This window comes from Colias eurytheme, chromosome 27 (assembly GCF_061535395.1).
Source record: "Colias eurytheme isolate Ceu_HAF_F1 chromosome 27, ilColEury1 Martin Lab GWU primary, whole genome shotgun sequence".
NCBI lineage: Eukaryota > Metazoa > Arthropoda > Insecta > Lepidoptera > Pieridae > Colias > Colias eurytheme.
In genome coordinates, this window is record NC_143006.1 from 4,071,807 (window position 1) to 4,089,668 (window position 17,862).

At 33.7% G+C, this 17,862-nt stretch overlaps 1 protein-coding gene across 1 annotated transcript in view; it reads left to right on the plus strand.

Moving 5' to 3' along the window:
- The first annotated feature begins 4,181 nt into the window (after nt 1-4,181).
- LOC149896843 (uncharacterized) overlaps nt 4,182-17,862 on the plus strand; it is a 50,269-nt gene continuing 36,588 nt past the window's right edge. The window contains exon 1 of the mRNA XM_090117340.1: nt 4,182-4,537. Coding sequence (XP_089973466.1) covers nt 4,360-4,537 — 178 coding nt within the window. The 5' untranslated portion in view covers nt 4,182-4,359. The remainder of the gene's footprint in view (nt 4,538-17,862) is intronic.

Consider the following 17,862-nt stretch of genomic DNA (forward strand, 5'->3'; position numbering starts at 1 on the left):
TGTTATGAAATGATTATTATTATGTTGTTTTAGTACTAAATTAAAAATGTGAGACCATTTCCTTGTTTTATTTATATGACCTATATGTATATACTGTGGTATATACCATAAACAAACTGAATGGTAATTAATACGAAAACCAGGTAATTACCTGACATGCTTAGGCGTGCAAGCTAGATGTAAGCCCCTCTCTTCACTTTGCGGCCGGCCAGGCAAACTTCTTTGTCCAATTTTTTGAGGAATTTCCTGACCCAATCATTGATGCTCAATGTATGGACGTAAGTCCAGATGGTTTCCTAATGTGAACTTTATTATTAAACGCATAGAAGTGAAGATACTACATAGTCCGATCTTCGGCCGAACTGTTATTTTCTTCACTATGGTAAGTCGAAAAAAGTCTACTTTTTAGGCTCTTAATTTGCTTAGATAGATAGCATCTACGCAAACCAAAAAATTAGGGGTTAAACAATATTTTTTTGTCATCAATTTACAGTTGACCGCAACAGAAAAACGACATCGAATCATGAGAAATAAAATAAAAAATACAGTACCTACGTATAAAATTTTCGGCAAATACGTCCGATCTTAGCCGACCCAACTATAATCTGTTTTAGGGTGCTATTCTACCAGAAAAGATTGAAGAAGAAATGAAAATGTATATGTCACGGCTAAAGGTAGGTGAGAACATAAACTTAAGATTAGCCGGCTAAACTTAGGTTTATTTTCGACGAGGTGTTAATGTTAGTTTGTTCTATCTTTAGCCGGCTAAACTTAAGTGTAACCACAGGCCCGTGGCTAAAAATGTCGGGGTGGGTAGATTTGGTTAGCGCCGGGCCGGTGGAGGGCTTGAGGGGCCCGCACAGTGCCAGAAAACACTCGCCCTGTTCCTTACATGTATTATAGTAACCAAATCTACCCACCCCGACTCAGGGCAGAAAGCTGGTGGCTAGGTTAGGTTAGGTTAGAACTCTTAAGACCCGCACCACATAGGTAGATTTCAACTAATTAGGCGGCCAAAACTCGCCACCTCAAAAAAATACTAAAGATAAGATAACCATTTACTCAGGTAGTAAACAGTTCCGGGAATACCATAGGCACCCCCTACCCACCCTTCGTAGACGCATAATTGTTTTCCTAGGGTAGTAGGGTAGTCGATAGTCGCTTAAGGTGTACGTGTCTGTTCTCGGCACTCCTAAACTTACAACTTTTGTAAAATTCATATTTGTTTTCTAACTACTTCTTTTCGAGTGACAGTGGTGGATTGCAGTAATTCAGGTAAGAACCTATGTTTTTCAACAGTAACATTAATAGTTTCTACTTCCCCTGATAAACTTTTTATTTTTTAAAGATAGCTCTATCAAAAAATCCGTTTTTTTTTGTGTTTCTCACAGTTAAATATGTCTTTTGACGAACTTAAGGGTCCGTCCGAGCAATGTTTTCTTTATTTTACAATACTTTACTTATTTTTCTATTATACCAGTAAAAAATTGGCCGCGGAAACCCGCGCGTTTTGAAAATAAGAGCATTTGAATCTAAGGGGTCGAAATTGAGAAAAATACCAAGTTAGTGCTAAATTGTATTAAATCGAATTATTTTTTATTTTAGGTCCGTCTGGTGCCTCGGGTACTAAAATAGTGACTCGGAAGTACCTGTTTGAACAGGTAAAAAGACAAAATTTACCAAGTTTAAGGGAAAAACTCGATTCGTATGAAAATTTTCTTTTGATACGTCATGGACACACTGAAAATGCTAAAAAGCATTTGAAGCATAGATATTCTTGTATCAAAACCTAATTCATGAAAAGATGGATGAAAGCCAGTAAATACGAAGAAGTTTTCCTAGTAAACAACCGAGATTGGTTAGAAGGAACTTTCGAGATTCCGATACAATCGGCTTCTCCTCAAGGTAGGCCAGCAAAATCTTTCGAAGATTTAAGTGTGCGAAGCAAAAGAAGAAAAACTGAAAAATTTGCGCGAATTTGGAGCATGACGTCATCATCCATGCCGCACAATCCGTTTTACAAAACACTGGGCAAAGGAATGCTTCAAAATTCTCAAAGAAATTACTAATTCGCCGACACAAGCTAGCAAATATAGATCTATAAGATCTATAAGAATATTTAAGATGTAGTTAAATGATATTTAAACATGTTTTGGCTTATAACTAATAATTCATAAGACTTTTTTTTTATTTCTTTGGTAATTTTTAAATAATATTTATTTTTGGTATTTTATTGATATAAGTATATTGTATAATCAATAAATATATTTTTTCGGATCAAAAACGGTTTATTTTAATTTCCTATTGTACATATAGATATTTTCCAGAAAAAAATATTTTTGGCCGCCTAAATAATTGAAATCTACGTATGTGCGCACGAGCCGAGCGAGCGCAGCGAGCGTGCTGCGGCAGCAGCCGGCGAAGTGCCAGAAAACACTCGCCCTGTTCCTTACATGTATTATAGTAACCAAATCTACCCACCCCGACATTTTTAGCCACGGGCCTGCGGTTACACTTAAGTTTAGCCGGCTAAAGATAGAACAAACTAACATTAACACCTCGTCGAAAATAAACCTAAGTTTAGCCGGCTAATCTTAAGTTTATGTTCTCACCTACCTTTAGCCGTAACATATATAAATAACATATAACACAAATCATTCGAGGTTAATGACAGCAAATACCTAGGTATACCTAATACCAAGTAAGCTTCTTGCCTAATGCTATAATAATTGTAAATATGTATCATTACATAATATAAAACAATGTCTTATGTCGCTTTAATGCTTTCTCTATCCTATGTCCCTTTGTATGCTCTCTTATCTCTGAACTGATCTTTAAAACTACGCAACGGATTTTGATGCAGTTTTTTTTATAGATCAAGAGGAAGATTCAAGAGGAAGGTTTTAGTACGGTCTATATAATATATGTATTAGGTTTTAGACAAAGCGGGCGAAGCCGCGGGCGGTAAGCTATTAGGTACGTTACGTTACGAAATAAGAACCTTCAATTTAACTTCAACTTCAGTTAAAAATAACACTTTATTAGAAGACTACAGTTATTAAAGTTGTAGGTGTATGTAAAGCCTACTAATGACGATTTTATCTCCCGTTTGTATGTATGCGTAATCAAACTACTACACCTGCGATTGAATCAAGATGTATACAAGTGCGTGTGTGCGTTTTGCTGGCTGGTCTTGCATTTATATTACGTAAGAATTCTTCACAAAAATATAAAAGATAAGTGATAACCTTGGTTATTAGGATGAAAGTAGGCACCAATGATGACTGTTTTATTGCATTTTCGTAGTACCTGCTAATTATATAAAAATTAAAAAAAAAAACACCTTTAACCTTTCTTAAACTGAGACCTACCTATGCATAATAGCATTAAATATGTCAAAAAGAGCTAAACTTGTTTGTGAATATATTCAAATAGGTGTGATAAAGTACTGTAGTTTTTACAATCCACGTTATATAGTTATCTACCTATAACATTTTTTCCCGAAAATATTTACAACTAGGTTTACTTATTGTTATACGGAAATGCAAAAGGCTAATCTCTTGTCAGATAACGGAAGACGGTCAATGTTACAGATCATTACAATAGAACAAACCCAAGAAATTTACAATAGCAGAACAATAAGAATTTACGGTAAAAAAATACCCTTGAGATAAGGATAAAATGTCACGTTTACTATTTTTACGCCATTTTATTCAATTACGTTTGAAATGAATATTGAGTGTCTAGCAAATAGCAATTGATAATGTTTATATTGTAGTTTCACAGAAGACTTAGGACATGTGAAGATAAGGGATCAGTAGTATTTTGCAAAAACTTTTTTTATACCTACATAATTTAAAAATAACCGTTTCATGAATGAGTTAAAGTCAATCTTAATCTTAAATCAAGATACATTACCCATTGCTAAGACCACATACATAATATTATATTAAGAATATGTCTGTGGCTAAGACGATGTATAAATCTGCATTTATCCATAATCATGTAGCTTATGGCCTTGGCCACTGTTCGGTTAACAAATATGATAGTAAAATTTATAGTCTCGCTAACTCCACACACACTTCGCAGTCAAACACGTTTACCATACACGATCCATGTCCTACAATCACAGTCTATTCACTACGATCCAAGATTCAACGAAAACGACAAACCAACAAAATTACAACGCCTTACGCCACACCACAGTCGACCGCGCGGGGCTGACGCGGCGCACGCCTTTACTCGTTGCGTTCTAAAAAAGTTTACGTTCCAATTCAAACTTAAATTCAAACTATGCAATAATACGTTATGTGAATTTTAAACATTTGTGCCATAATAGTGATGTTATTTGTGTAAAAAATGGGTGTTCTATTATATTTGTTTGTTGTGACGATAGTTCTGCCGAGTGTTTTTGGTCAACAAGATTGTTTTGGAGCTGGCAGTGTCGCAGGAGCAGCGATCGGTGCATTCTTAGCGGCTATCTTGCTTCTCGTTGCGGTGTATTATTTCAGAAAATTGTATTGGAAATCTCGCAAAGGTAAGAGGCAGTTATTTTTTATACGAACGCCCCGCGGCAATTTGGAAAGATGCGACCTGCGTTTCAAAACTCGAATTTTGAATGCGTTGACCTTTTCAACGGCATTTTTGGGAAGGTATCCGGATTTTATGATCACGTACGTTGCATATTCAAATTAAGATAATAATTTATAGTGGAAAGTGGATTTATCTGTAATCTGGGTGTGTTGAATATAATATCAGAGGTCGTACTTTGAACCTAATGATCTAAGACTTTTATGGATATAAATAAAAATCCACCGAATAGTAACTGGGCACCTATTACTTTACCGATTCGCAGACATAATATGCTAGAGTGACCAATAAACAACGATTGTCTGAGATTTATGTACATGGAAATAATGAATAGCTACCTGCACGTTCGCTTATGTCATTCTGCATCGCAATGACACCTTATGTTAATTCAATGAATATTATTAACCAGTAAAAGGAGTCCATTCGTTCAACGCAATAGCGCGCAAAAAACTTGACCGTAATTTAGTTTCTTATCTGACCCGAAAAAAACGTGTCTTTATTTACAAAAGACGATGTCCTACTGATTTTAATTTGAATCTTTTGGATGTTAATTGAATAACACTACATTTTTTATTTACCTGTTTTATCAATTAGGTACCTACTAGGGAATGCAATCCCGACTCGAGATTGTAAATTCGGGATCCCGCGGGATTAGAAATATCAATCCCGCGGGATCCCGGAATTTTCGGGATCCCGTCTAATTTAAAAAAAATGTTGAGTTCAGATGACTGAAAATGCTAATAACTGCTTGTTTGTGATTTGTAAGGTTAACTCAAATAACATATTACTCGAAAGAAAATAAAAACCTTTATTCTTTAATCTTACCAACTAAATAATAATCAGGTTGTAAGGAAATTAACGAAGGTAAATTAGGTAATCAAAACAATAAGATGAAGAATGATTTTGAAAATGTTAAATGACTCCTTAAAAAACAAAGGGCATTAATAGTTTCATCTGCTAAACGGCATCTAATGTCCGTTGCAATGTACCCCGCTGCTGAGAATGCCCTCTCCGACTCAACGCTGTTGGCAACAGCGTGGCGATTCGCCACTGGCGAAGCAATTATACAGGGTGTAATCGTTAAGTGTGCACAGGCGATTATTCCGTAACTATTGCAGATATAAAAAACTTTAAACTGATATCGAAAGCCCTTTACCTAACGACACCTAACGAGTAAAATGACATTATTAACTTTTTATAAATAAAACGAGAAATATCCAAAAATGTCACTTGAAACGCTCCCATATATTTATACCCGGCGCGGCCTAAGATGATCCCTATGACAGTTCGTCTTAGTGATTGCTCGTATGATGGATCGTGTCGATACTTTACTATTTTATAGGCTAAGGCGTGGTTTGCATTCAGCCACGTCGGTAAACATGTTTTTACAAATATTATAAAATGAATTTTTAACGTCTATTATGTAAACGAAACGGTAAGTAAAACGAAAGTTTTCCAAAACATAAAAATGCACCTTATCATTTTCTCGTAATCTTTAACCCGTTTAACACAGTGTATATTATTTTATCATGAAAATGGAATCCCCCATTTAATTTTTCTAAAAAACTTATATTATCATAGGTAAGTAAATTAACGCGAACGGTAATTAATTAATTAATTATGCTGCGATCTTCTGTTCCATTCAATAGAGAATGAACTATAGCTTAAGCATGGAAAAAATGTGAACTCGTTTCCATTATCGAAATTTGTTTATCGATACTTTCCGCACTAGTCGATAAATGCCAACGATGTAAGTTTTGAAGGACGTAAACGTAAAGTCAGATTGATATAATTTCTCGTAAATGTTAAGAATTGTTATAATTCCAACGGAATATCATTGTAATGGCATAAAGCTACGTAAAAATTAATAAATTCCATTTTTAGACGCCTCCAATACGTTTCTAATTTAATGGTGACGCCATTACAAGTTTGTCTCTTGAGAATAACTGTCAGTGTCATAGGGATCATCTTAGGCCGCGCCGGGTATAGTATGAAATATGACTATTTCATACATTTAATATTTTGGTTTTGCTTTTTTATTTGATTTTGTTCTTTAATTACTTCGCTAATTTTAATGAAAGTTCATTCAGAAACTGTAAATAGAGCTCGATGTGGAATACAATGGTATTCCATATCGAGGATGCCATTTCGAACATTTGCTTTGAATACAACATGTATGGGAAATCAAATGTATGGGAGCGTTTCATGTAACATTTTTGGATATTTCTCGTTTTACTTTAAAAAAGTTCTCATTTTACTCATTAGGTATAGTACTTTCAATATCAGTTTAAAGTTTTTTGATATCTATAATAGTTACGGAATAATCGACTGTGCACACTTAACGATTACACCCTGTATGCAAACTGCAAAAATCGCCCCCTTGTTCCTCCACACTCAAACAAATCCATTTCTTTTTTAATGGTAGATTCTAATTTGTCTAAGCTCGTGGACGTGGATATACGTGCAAAAGGACTTTTAGAAGCCGCTTGCGCCCCGAGTGGTTGTGTGTTGCGTCGCTGACCACTGCCGCCCAATCCCGTCAATCTCGAACGGGATCTCGTCATATGATGCGTCGGGATTTATCCCGAAAAATTACACGAGATCTCGCGAGATCGGGATCCCGCGGGATCGGGATTGCATTCCCTAGTACCTACGAAGTAGGAAAGATATTTATGTAATAAATATAATTTTTTACATTAAATATCGTAAAACAAACAATTCATTTTACGTTCATGTTTGAAGGCTTGAAGCTCGCATTTTTATTTAAACGTAGGTACCTATCTTATCTCTAACTAACGTCTAGTTTTGTGAAAGTAACTTGAACACATACCTACATAAAATTCTATATATGTACTGCATATGTGCACAATCTACATACCATTGAATGACACTCTCAGTAAGTGCATTGAAGTTGTTGGACTAGAAATAATTTACATCACATTAGGTAGGTACTGCGATTTCTACTCGACTTGAGGACCTAATTTTATTTTTAGTTAGTTACTTGCAAGCTGTGAAGATTGTGTTTTTTAATTGAAAGTTATCTTAAAAATTAAAATTAACGAAGAGTTACATATGCGGTTAAAAATAAGAATAATTATTATTGACTATAAGTACCTACGCGACGTAAGCATCTGCCTACATACTGATAAATAATTTTCTTAATCACCAAACATATAATTCCTACCTATAATAATTCTTATGATGCCTTATTCCATAAATAAAAAAAAATACATAAAGAACCTAATGCTCAACACTCGAAATAACCCATTTATACCTAAGTAATTATGTACCTACTTAGGTATACGAAATTGCACGAATTAGGAGATATCTCTATAGTGAATAGTCTATAACCTATAATCCCGTAAAGTATTCAATAATCCTATTGAGGTATAGCTTAACCTATACTTATACAAAACCATTAATTCGGTGCATGTGGATTGTTTTTAAAATCCTGTATTATATTTTTTATGACATAACAGATAAGGAATTTAGTTTTTTCTTTTATTCTTCCTCTTTAGTCTATGGACTATAGCACCGAAATTTACGATAAATTTTAGACGGATTAGACGAATGTCCAGTATTTACGCCTAAAATGATAATAATGATTTAGTTTTTTTTTTATGTTAATGAGTGTTGTTATCAACAGTTGTTTGGTGATTTGAACTAAGAATCTGGATAAATGGACAGTTAAAAATTATCGTAGAAAAAAATCGAATTGTCTATGAGCACTCTGTGCTTACAAGACCTATTTCGTTTCTTGTTATCTAAAAGTTAATCTTTAAATAATTGTTCAATAGCAAAAGAACCATATAAAAGATAGTCTTATTAGGTACATATATGCGTGGGGTAGAATCATAGCCTTAGTTTTGAATAATTTGATACATAAAGATACTTAACACAGGTTACCGACCTAACGTACGTGTGCTAAGTACGTGTGAGATTGACAGATAAGATAAAAATTTATCTAGAAAAATAAGAAATTTCTAGATCATGGTTGTATACTATAACATGTCATATAAATGATGAAAAATTATTTGGAAGGCGTCGTATTAAATTTCCAGATTCGTGAAGAATAAGTACCAAATTGGGAATCAAGTTTTATAGATCGATTACTAAATTGACCATTAGTGGAATTTTATGATAACGTTTATGATTCATAATTTAATTAAAACTAGGTATACCCATCACAGAATACTTAATAGTAGCTAACGCTAACTAGATATAATATTATATGCTGCTCGAAAATAAAATATCTTTTTAAATTGACGTTATAAGTTCTTATGAAAGTTTTAATTTTAATTTGATGACGGCAAAAACTATTTGATCATGGCTACACCTGCGTTTCCTGAATTAGTTTGTTTGCAAAATATGTATATTACACTGGGGACAGTTTGAAAGCAGGACGTGGTCGGTTACAATATCGCTTTTTATAACGGGATTGAGTTGACTTCAATGGATAGGATTACTCGCATTGTTTTTAGAAATCCCGCGTTTTCACTATGTAGGTAACTATACCATATTGCTGTGTTAATCTGTTTTCATTTAGCTAATAAACAATTAGGCGATAAATAAAAATAGGATCGATCAAGCGCCATATTGTGACGTCATAGCTGTTAATTCAAACTTGATTCAAACGAATCTAAAATCGAAGTTAAGCAGTAAGACTTATAAGAGGCAAACAATGTATACTAACCCTTTTTGCATAGCTATTAATATTATTAAAAATTGTGTGCAAAAAGGATTTTATTTTCCAAGTGACATCTTACACATATAATACCTAGAGATCATTGACTTTCCTATTTTTAGTTGAATCGGATTATATAATAGGTATATGAGTAGATAGGTACGTAACATGTTTCTAAGTAACTTTATTTCCACTATTCCTCTATCGATTTGATACACTGCTGCTGACGGTACATTTGTTACCAATTAATTACCTACATATAATATATTAAGACTTAGCTAACATGTAAATGCTTTCATACTAAAGAATATGCGTACATTTTACTTCCAAGAATGAATAGATAGTCATATGAGAAATTTATCTCGCTAAAAACAAGTTCGCACACTTTATCGTATTCACGTAACAAATGCATGCTTTATATGCATGATCTGTGAAATTTAAAATAAATAGATATGAATCGTTGCTAATGTTGACGACTTCACTTTCACTATGTCGAAATTATGTAAGTCTGTACCACAGATATAAAATACTATACTAGAGATTATGATCAGCTGTGACACGTTGGTTGAATATTAATTTTAATGTGGTTTTGGTTTATTATAGGTATCTAACCTAAAAATTATATGATTTGTTAGTTGTACCTAACTAGTATGCAAGTTTATGTACCTAGTTGATAGTTTTTCTATAGTTTAGGATGTTTAAAAATGTTGCCTAGCTAAAGTGCTTTCGCGAATTTGAATATTTAAAAATTATAAGCCCGTTGAAAATTATTAACATACAGATCAAAATTATACTAAAGTTAATGTTACCAACATAGGTACCTACTTAAAATCTTTAAATTATAATAAATCGATTGACTTTTACACTTTAAGTAGACCGCCTACTGTATGAACAACTTATTTTCTCATGGAAATAAAAATAAATGTATTACGTTGTTCATGTTTTTACGATGAGTAGTAATGACGTTATATCCTTCATGATTTATGTAATTAAACATCATTCAATAAGAGTAATAAATATAATTCTTATCTTATAGTAAGTCAAATTAAAAGACTGAATCTATGATTTGAAGCTTGTTTCACCATTTGCTGATTAAGCTACTGATAGCCTATTCAACACTTTTTATGTAGGTAGGTGACATTCATTAATTATTGTCCTTCAAACTGACAGAAGCTTTATTTATTTATACTTTACTAATATTTAAGCAAAACAAAACATCTAGAAACTGAAACGGGCCATAAGTATTGTGTTTAATAACTTTGTTTTTAATATTTTACATCCAAAACTGATTTATGTATGACATCATTGATGGATGTATAAAAGCAAGGTTGACCTGTCAGTCACAAGCAGTCTTGTATGTAAATTCTTTAGAAGGAAAAATAAAAAAAAAACATCACAGCATAGGTACACGGTTTATTATAGCTCAACAGACATCTTAGTAAAATATTTGGTATTAGTTTTTAGAGATTTTTGGACGAATTGGAACAATATAATCCTTTGTGACAGTTTTATTCTCTTAATTTCGAATACATTCCCTATATTACGTTAGTGTGCTAATGACACTTCAATTATTTCATATATTTTTGTAATAAAATCACTTGTACAAGTCGTACATAACTCGACGTTTCTGAATAGAAATAAAACATAAAATTATGCCATTAAAACATTAGTAATGACGGTAATAACTTTCAAATTACTAATATCCGTGTTCTTAGTAAAGATTAAGTGTAATAAAAAATGTTATTAAATACATTTGCTATCTCTTTTGCACTAATATAATTTCCATAAGTGCGCAAAAGATGGAAAATATGCGTTTCCGAGTAAGTTAGGTAATATATTGTAATCGCCAAATTGTGCCCTAGTTTGCAAATTATGCAATTTTTAAGGTCGTTGAATGTTTTTAAACATTTAGAGTAATAACATACAAATGTTATGGATTTATTCAGTTTACTATGGTAATATTGAGAGAAATGTAAGTATAAAAATCTTGTTCAATAAAAAATGTCATCATGTTCGAGAGGAAGTTTATAAGTATGAATAATAATCGAGCACGTTTTATAGAATGAAGCATTAAAAAGTCTTGTAATTTTACATTTGAAACATAAGTATGATAGATTCAAAATCATTTCCTGTCACAAAAAAATGATTAAATTTCGCGCCTTTTTTTGTGTTTATTATGTTTTAGAAAGTTGAATAACGATTTAATTAGTGGATTTTGCATGATTCGTTTCTCGTTTGATAGATAAAAAATCGGTCAAGTGCGAGTCAGACAGATAACAAAGTCACAGTACAATTACTGCTTTTTATATCTTATAGTAAAAATATGTATTTTGCTAAAACATTATAGCTTACAAAATTTTATATACATGTCGGAGAATTTAAATAACTCTCCATAATTAATTATAATTAGGTAGATATGTGAAATAATATTAAATAATGACTCAGTGCGCACACCTTGCGCGGTCGATGGTAGTACCGAGACTATATCATCGAGCTACTGACTCAAGGAATATAAACCATAGCATGGCCCGTAAGCCCATGCATTTCATATCAAATCAATATCGACATTATGTTGTACACAATAGAGTACATTATAATAGGAAGGTATAGCCACATAACAACTACTCTGTTCTGATTCTCTCACACGGCCATTCTGACAACGAGCGTGTTCTCGCGCGAACAATTCGACAAGTCATTTTGCAAATTACTTACTGCGTTGTTATTTCATTTGTTGTATTCAAACTCTTTTCCCTTCACGGTTTGTAACTTTTCACACCGACTCACAAATTATTACTCATCATCGTCATCATCGGCGATATCAACAACTGCTACTGTCGCCTAAAGGCGAAGCTTTGAATGTATTGTGTGTGTCTATTATATTGTAAGTGTAGAGCTCTGAACAAATACTGGAACTACATGCAGCGCGGAGCCTGACATGTACTGTAGTCACATGAAGCGCAATGCTTCGCACAAAATCTGGAACTACATACAGCGCGGAGCCTCATATGTACTGTGACTACAAGGAGCTTAAAGCTACCCACAACAACTGGAACTACATGCAGCGCGGAGCCTGCCATGTATTGGTGTGTGTGTGTGTGTATTATATTGTAAGTGTAGAGCTCTGAACAAATACTGGAACTACATGCAGCGCGGAGCCTGACATGTACTGTAGTCACATGAAGCGCAATGCTTCGCACAAAATCTGGAACTACATACAGCGCGGAGCCTCATATGTACTGTGACTACAAGGAGCTTAAAGCTACCCACAACAACTGGAACTACACGAAGCGCGCAGCTTCCAATGTACTGTGATCACAAGGAGCGCAATGCTACCCATAACATCTGGAACTACATGCAGCGCGGAGCCTGCCATGTACTGTGATCACAAGGAGCGCAAGCGCTACCCACAACTACACGAAGCGCGGAGCTTCCAATGTACAATATGACATACACGCCTTGCTATGTCAAACACAGAGCTATTATTGAGCTATTAAATTGTGGTGTGCATGTGTGTTATGAAACTTTTGTGTAATACTTAGATTAACTATACGGAACTATGTAACAACCGAAGGAATAAATAGGTAAAAATAATAAAATAAAACAAAAATAAAATTAGACGGAGTATGTATTTATTTATTAATAATACTTTATTGTACAAAACAATGTAAGGAAATCTAGTACAGACTTATAAGGTAAAAATATTTTACACAATATGCGGCCTTATTGCTCACACACAGCAATCTCTGCCAGGCTGGAAGTTACTGGAAGTAAGGAGTAACTTGTGGACTACATTTTTTTTTTTTTCATTCATTAACTCACTTTCCAACTGCGGCCTCCAGTTTGAGACTCGATTCGATACCTCTCGTTATCGCAAATTTTAGATTATTTTGCATGGACTGGAGAACTTCTCTCCTAAGTCAGTAATAAACATCGTAGAACACGCCTTCAATTCGTCATCCAGTGACACCATTTACAGGAATACACAAAACCACCTTGCACCTATAACTTGATGTATACTAGGTATAATAACAACACTTTACAATTGGGGCAGAGTAACAACTAATAATTAATTTACGAAGACTGAGCCCGGTTCTAAAGTCGCACTGACTTCCATATCATTTGCCACTACCGACGATATCACATTGTCACAGTCTACCTTCAGACGATTCAATAACCATAAATGACTATCAAAACAAGTAAAATAACATTGATGTTACAATCGGCTTTTCTTTCTTACTAGCACAAAATCATCAACATTAAATAGAATGCGTTTTTTTTTTTTCAATACGAGCCTTATAGACGTGCAATTGCTCGTCCATCCTGACTTTTGTGTTATTTCTAATTTCAAATAGGTCAACTACTAAAGTGTTGACACTCGTACTAAAACATTATTACACGGTGGACTTGCAGCCTATAGACAATTGCAATGGGCTGTCGCCTGTGCTGTGCGTTTCTTTCATATAATACAATTCAAAGTAAGTTGAATTTTGCCAATAATTGTAGAATGCCAATATCTACGTTCATGATTTTCAGCGATAATGAAACAATGAACTTAAGAACAGACATAAACCTTTTAAAATAACCCGTTAGCGCAACTCATCCCGCTTGTAATTTTGTAAAACTCAAAAGAACACTGTCAACACAAGTCTATGAGTTCGCTACCTGCAAACGACGTAGCTTGGTCGGCTACTATTCCTTTCAGCGCCTTAAATAAGACAACAAAAACACAACGCTAAACATGCTCTTTTTTTTGTGAAGACACATTTTTAACAGGAGCTAGGTGACAATATTTAACAGTAAATGCGTCAACTCGTCAACCAATGCGCATTTCTTAAACTCGTAAGTGCCATTCGTATTGATTGTAATGTATGAAGTGGCTCTGACACATTTTCTATCGGATGTTAAGTCGACTGTCTAGCTCTAGAGGGCCTTTTATTAACTTTGCGATGTTAAAACGTTCAATGTACGTCCTAACGAAATTACACTAAAATTTTTGCAGGATTTCCAAACTTAAATGTTTCAAATAATCATGAAATGATTGTATCAATAAATGAATGGTAACACTTCATTTGCACCTAACAAAACAAGAAGTTTATATAGCAGGCATTTTTTTTATCGTATGTGACAACCTTAAACTTAAATCAATAATGTCATTTCATCGCACATGTCGCGAATCTTTACTATTTTTGCCCGAATTGAACATTATGTGGAGACAATTAGTTTCTACTAATCAAATCTACATGCGGTATTCTTGCACCCTTGCGTAGGTACCGACATCGAAATCAAAAGCTTGTATGTAAGCCCATCATCTATGAACACGAGGAGAAAATCTTTTTCTTATGACATGATGCTTTGAGACTATTTTAATCTGTTAATATTTTAAAATGATAACGCTTAATTGATTATGCTTGAGGTCTTTTTAAACCTTTTAACTCTATTCAATTACTATGATAACAACTTTCTGTGTCAGTGATTCTTTGATTTTAATATTCGATTTTTAAGTTGATCATTACTTTCTTGTAGGAAAATTGAACCATAATAATCTATTGAACAGGAATCTGTGTGTACCTCATTAACGAGATTTGTCCAAAAATCGTTAATAAAGAAGCAGACGTCATTATTTTTTGTTTTGTTAATTTCTCCGCAGGTGGGTGTCCGTATGCGAAGTGCACCAATCCTACTTTACGTCTTTTTTATTTATTTTATACAATAGGGGCTAAGACTTAAGAAAAGCTAGGAGTAATCTCTCTACAATACCTCACGAATAAATATCTCTTATTTATCTGACGAAGCTACCGTTCGATGTTATGAAACCTTGTTGTGAATACCTATTCAATGTTGCAACAGCAACTTGCATTTATTCCAGTTAAATGAAAACTCTGATCAAGTGAGACTTTCAATACTCTTCTTAAACAAAAGAATGTAACCTCTTAAATTTTGAAAACTCGAGAACATCGTTGAATATAAAAAGTAGCTATGAAGTCACGTAATTTATCTAGTCCTTGGTTAACAACAAGGGCATTACAAAGCCTTATAAACGTTGAAAGAACTATAGATTGTGCTAGTGTTGTATTCACAAGTCTTATTTCCATTTCACAAAATTCGTGCTTTACTTTCAATGATGGGTCACACAGGATGAACATAATTAAAATCATTGGAATCCGCGTCTATAAATTCAATATTATTGTCCGCAAAAACAAATATTTTTTATTTTAAATTCACGAATAATTTGACTCCCATTGTTATTCATAATCAAACTACGTCCGGCTCTAGTAAAAACATCTCAACCTGTTACTTCATCCCCGAAAGTACTCGAAAGTCTACAACAACCAAAGCTCATAATATTTACATCATTAACAGTTATAGGTAATGTTGTACGGGCGAATGAATAGGTTGATACAGTGCCAATTCTTGTTACGCGAGTGTATACAAACTCTAGAGGCCTGGTCATGTTATCCATGGCTATCCTTTTACAAAGGAAAAAAAAAACAATCAGACCCGCTGTCAATAATGCACTTGAACTTAACGCCGGCAACATCTGTGACTGTAAGCAGGGTATCGTGCTGTAAACACACATTAACAGGGTATTGTTTCTTAAAGAGCGTGCCGCCCGTTGCTTAGAAAAACAAACCTCTTCTATGTGACCAAATTTATGACAATAAATGCGTTGTTATTCTTATCGATTAAACTAACTGATTTTGTTTCATGGGCGAGATTTACAGTCACGTTTGTAATGACATGTGAACACACAGTTATAGCAAACAATTTGCAACATGCGACGCTTTAAATGATTTGTGCCAAAATGTCTATCAAGACCCACAAAATCAATCGGCGTGTATCATAATAAATCAGATCATACCTGGTCATCTGCAATACCTTCTACCACGAATTTACTATATTCGCATAGTTCCAGCCCGTTCTCAGCCGGTCGATTAGCGCCAACTTTGTAGTGGAGCACTCGATGTATGTTGAAACTCGATCACTTTTTTACCATACCATATCTCGAAAAGGTATTTCCTCTCGCTTCTTAAATTCTTTTCACGTTAAAAATAATGTCCACACAGGTAGATGAAGGCTGGCCTCGTAGTGGGTCTTCCTTACTTATGCATTAGACCCGGAAACAAAATATTTCGTTTCGGGAAGTGTATCTGCCATTTCTTTTAACAGGGATGCGCACGACATGATGCTTTATTGGAAAAACCCACACACAACACATGATGTTGTTGTTATGTTAACATTCTCACGATTTATTGGTGGAAACTCTGGTGCTTCTCGAACCTCATTAACACTATCTATTTCTTCTTGAACTTCACTAACACTATCACTCGTTTCACTCACTTGCAGATTTGCATCGTTTAACGTAGTATTCTTATTGGAATCGGGGGTAATAAGTGCCGATCCCACCGCTGCTGTCGGAGAATTTAAATAACTCTCCATAATTAATTATAATTAGGTAGATATGTGAAATAATATTAAATAATGACTCAGTGCGCACACCTTGCGCGGTCGATGGTAGTACCGAGACTATATCATCGAGCTACTGACTCAAGGAATATAAACCATAGCATGGCCCGTAAGCCCATGCATTTCATATCAAATCAATATCGACATTATGTTGTACACAATAGAGTACATTATAATAGGAAGGTATAGCCACATAACAACTACTCTGTTATGATTCTCTCACATACATAAACTACAGAAGCTCTTGAACCATCGTTCCTCCTGTGTAAGTAAAACAAAAATTACATTCGGTACGGAACCCTAAAATCGCGTTTTTAATGATCAATTGAATGAATAAGCGATACCATAGATAGCATAGAGGTAATGGCATAATGAAAGTAACATGTCAATAAGTGGAAATCAAGTGAATGTTGTGTCAACATACGTTTTCACTTTCTTTTTTATATCTACTTATCATGGTGTGTTTGTATTTTTTGCTTCGATAGTTTGAAATTTGAATGTCATGTTTCGTTAACTGATTTTTGTGAAAAATACAAAATTTAGTTTAAATTCGATTTTAAAGATAAAAATTAAATATGAAGTTCCTTATATATGGTTCTTATAAGGTTCTTATATATGTAGGTACTTTAAACTGTTGATATTAGAAATGATGTCTATTTTAGAACCAAAAGAAGAGTCTTAAAATAATTTTGATGTTATTTAAACAAAATGTTTGGCAATCATTTTAATATACGTATTCTGAAATACGTTTACTTGATAACTTATTTTGTTCGTGTTATGCACTAAAAATTCAACACAATAGCAGAACATCTTAACTTTAAATAGGTATTATACCTAATTTTGTCGCTCAAGGAAATACAATATAAAATCCTTTTGAACATGTTAGGTATATCGAAGTGGGTATTGAAAAAATTAAGTTTTTTATTCATAATACATTTATTTGAATTAATTTTTTTTGTTAATTTATAAGGTTCTGTATCCAATAAAACAATACTTACTTTAACATAATATTTTCATGCCAAGATCTAATTACCATTAGAGCTATTAAATAACAAATCGTTATGGAGTATCCAATTACTTTGACACTGTTGTTAATTCGTGCCATTTGTAATATCTACCGTTTT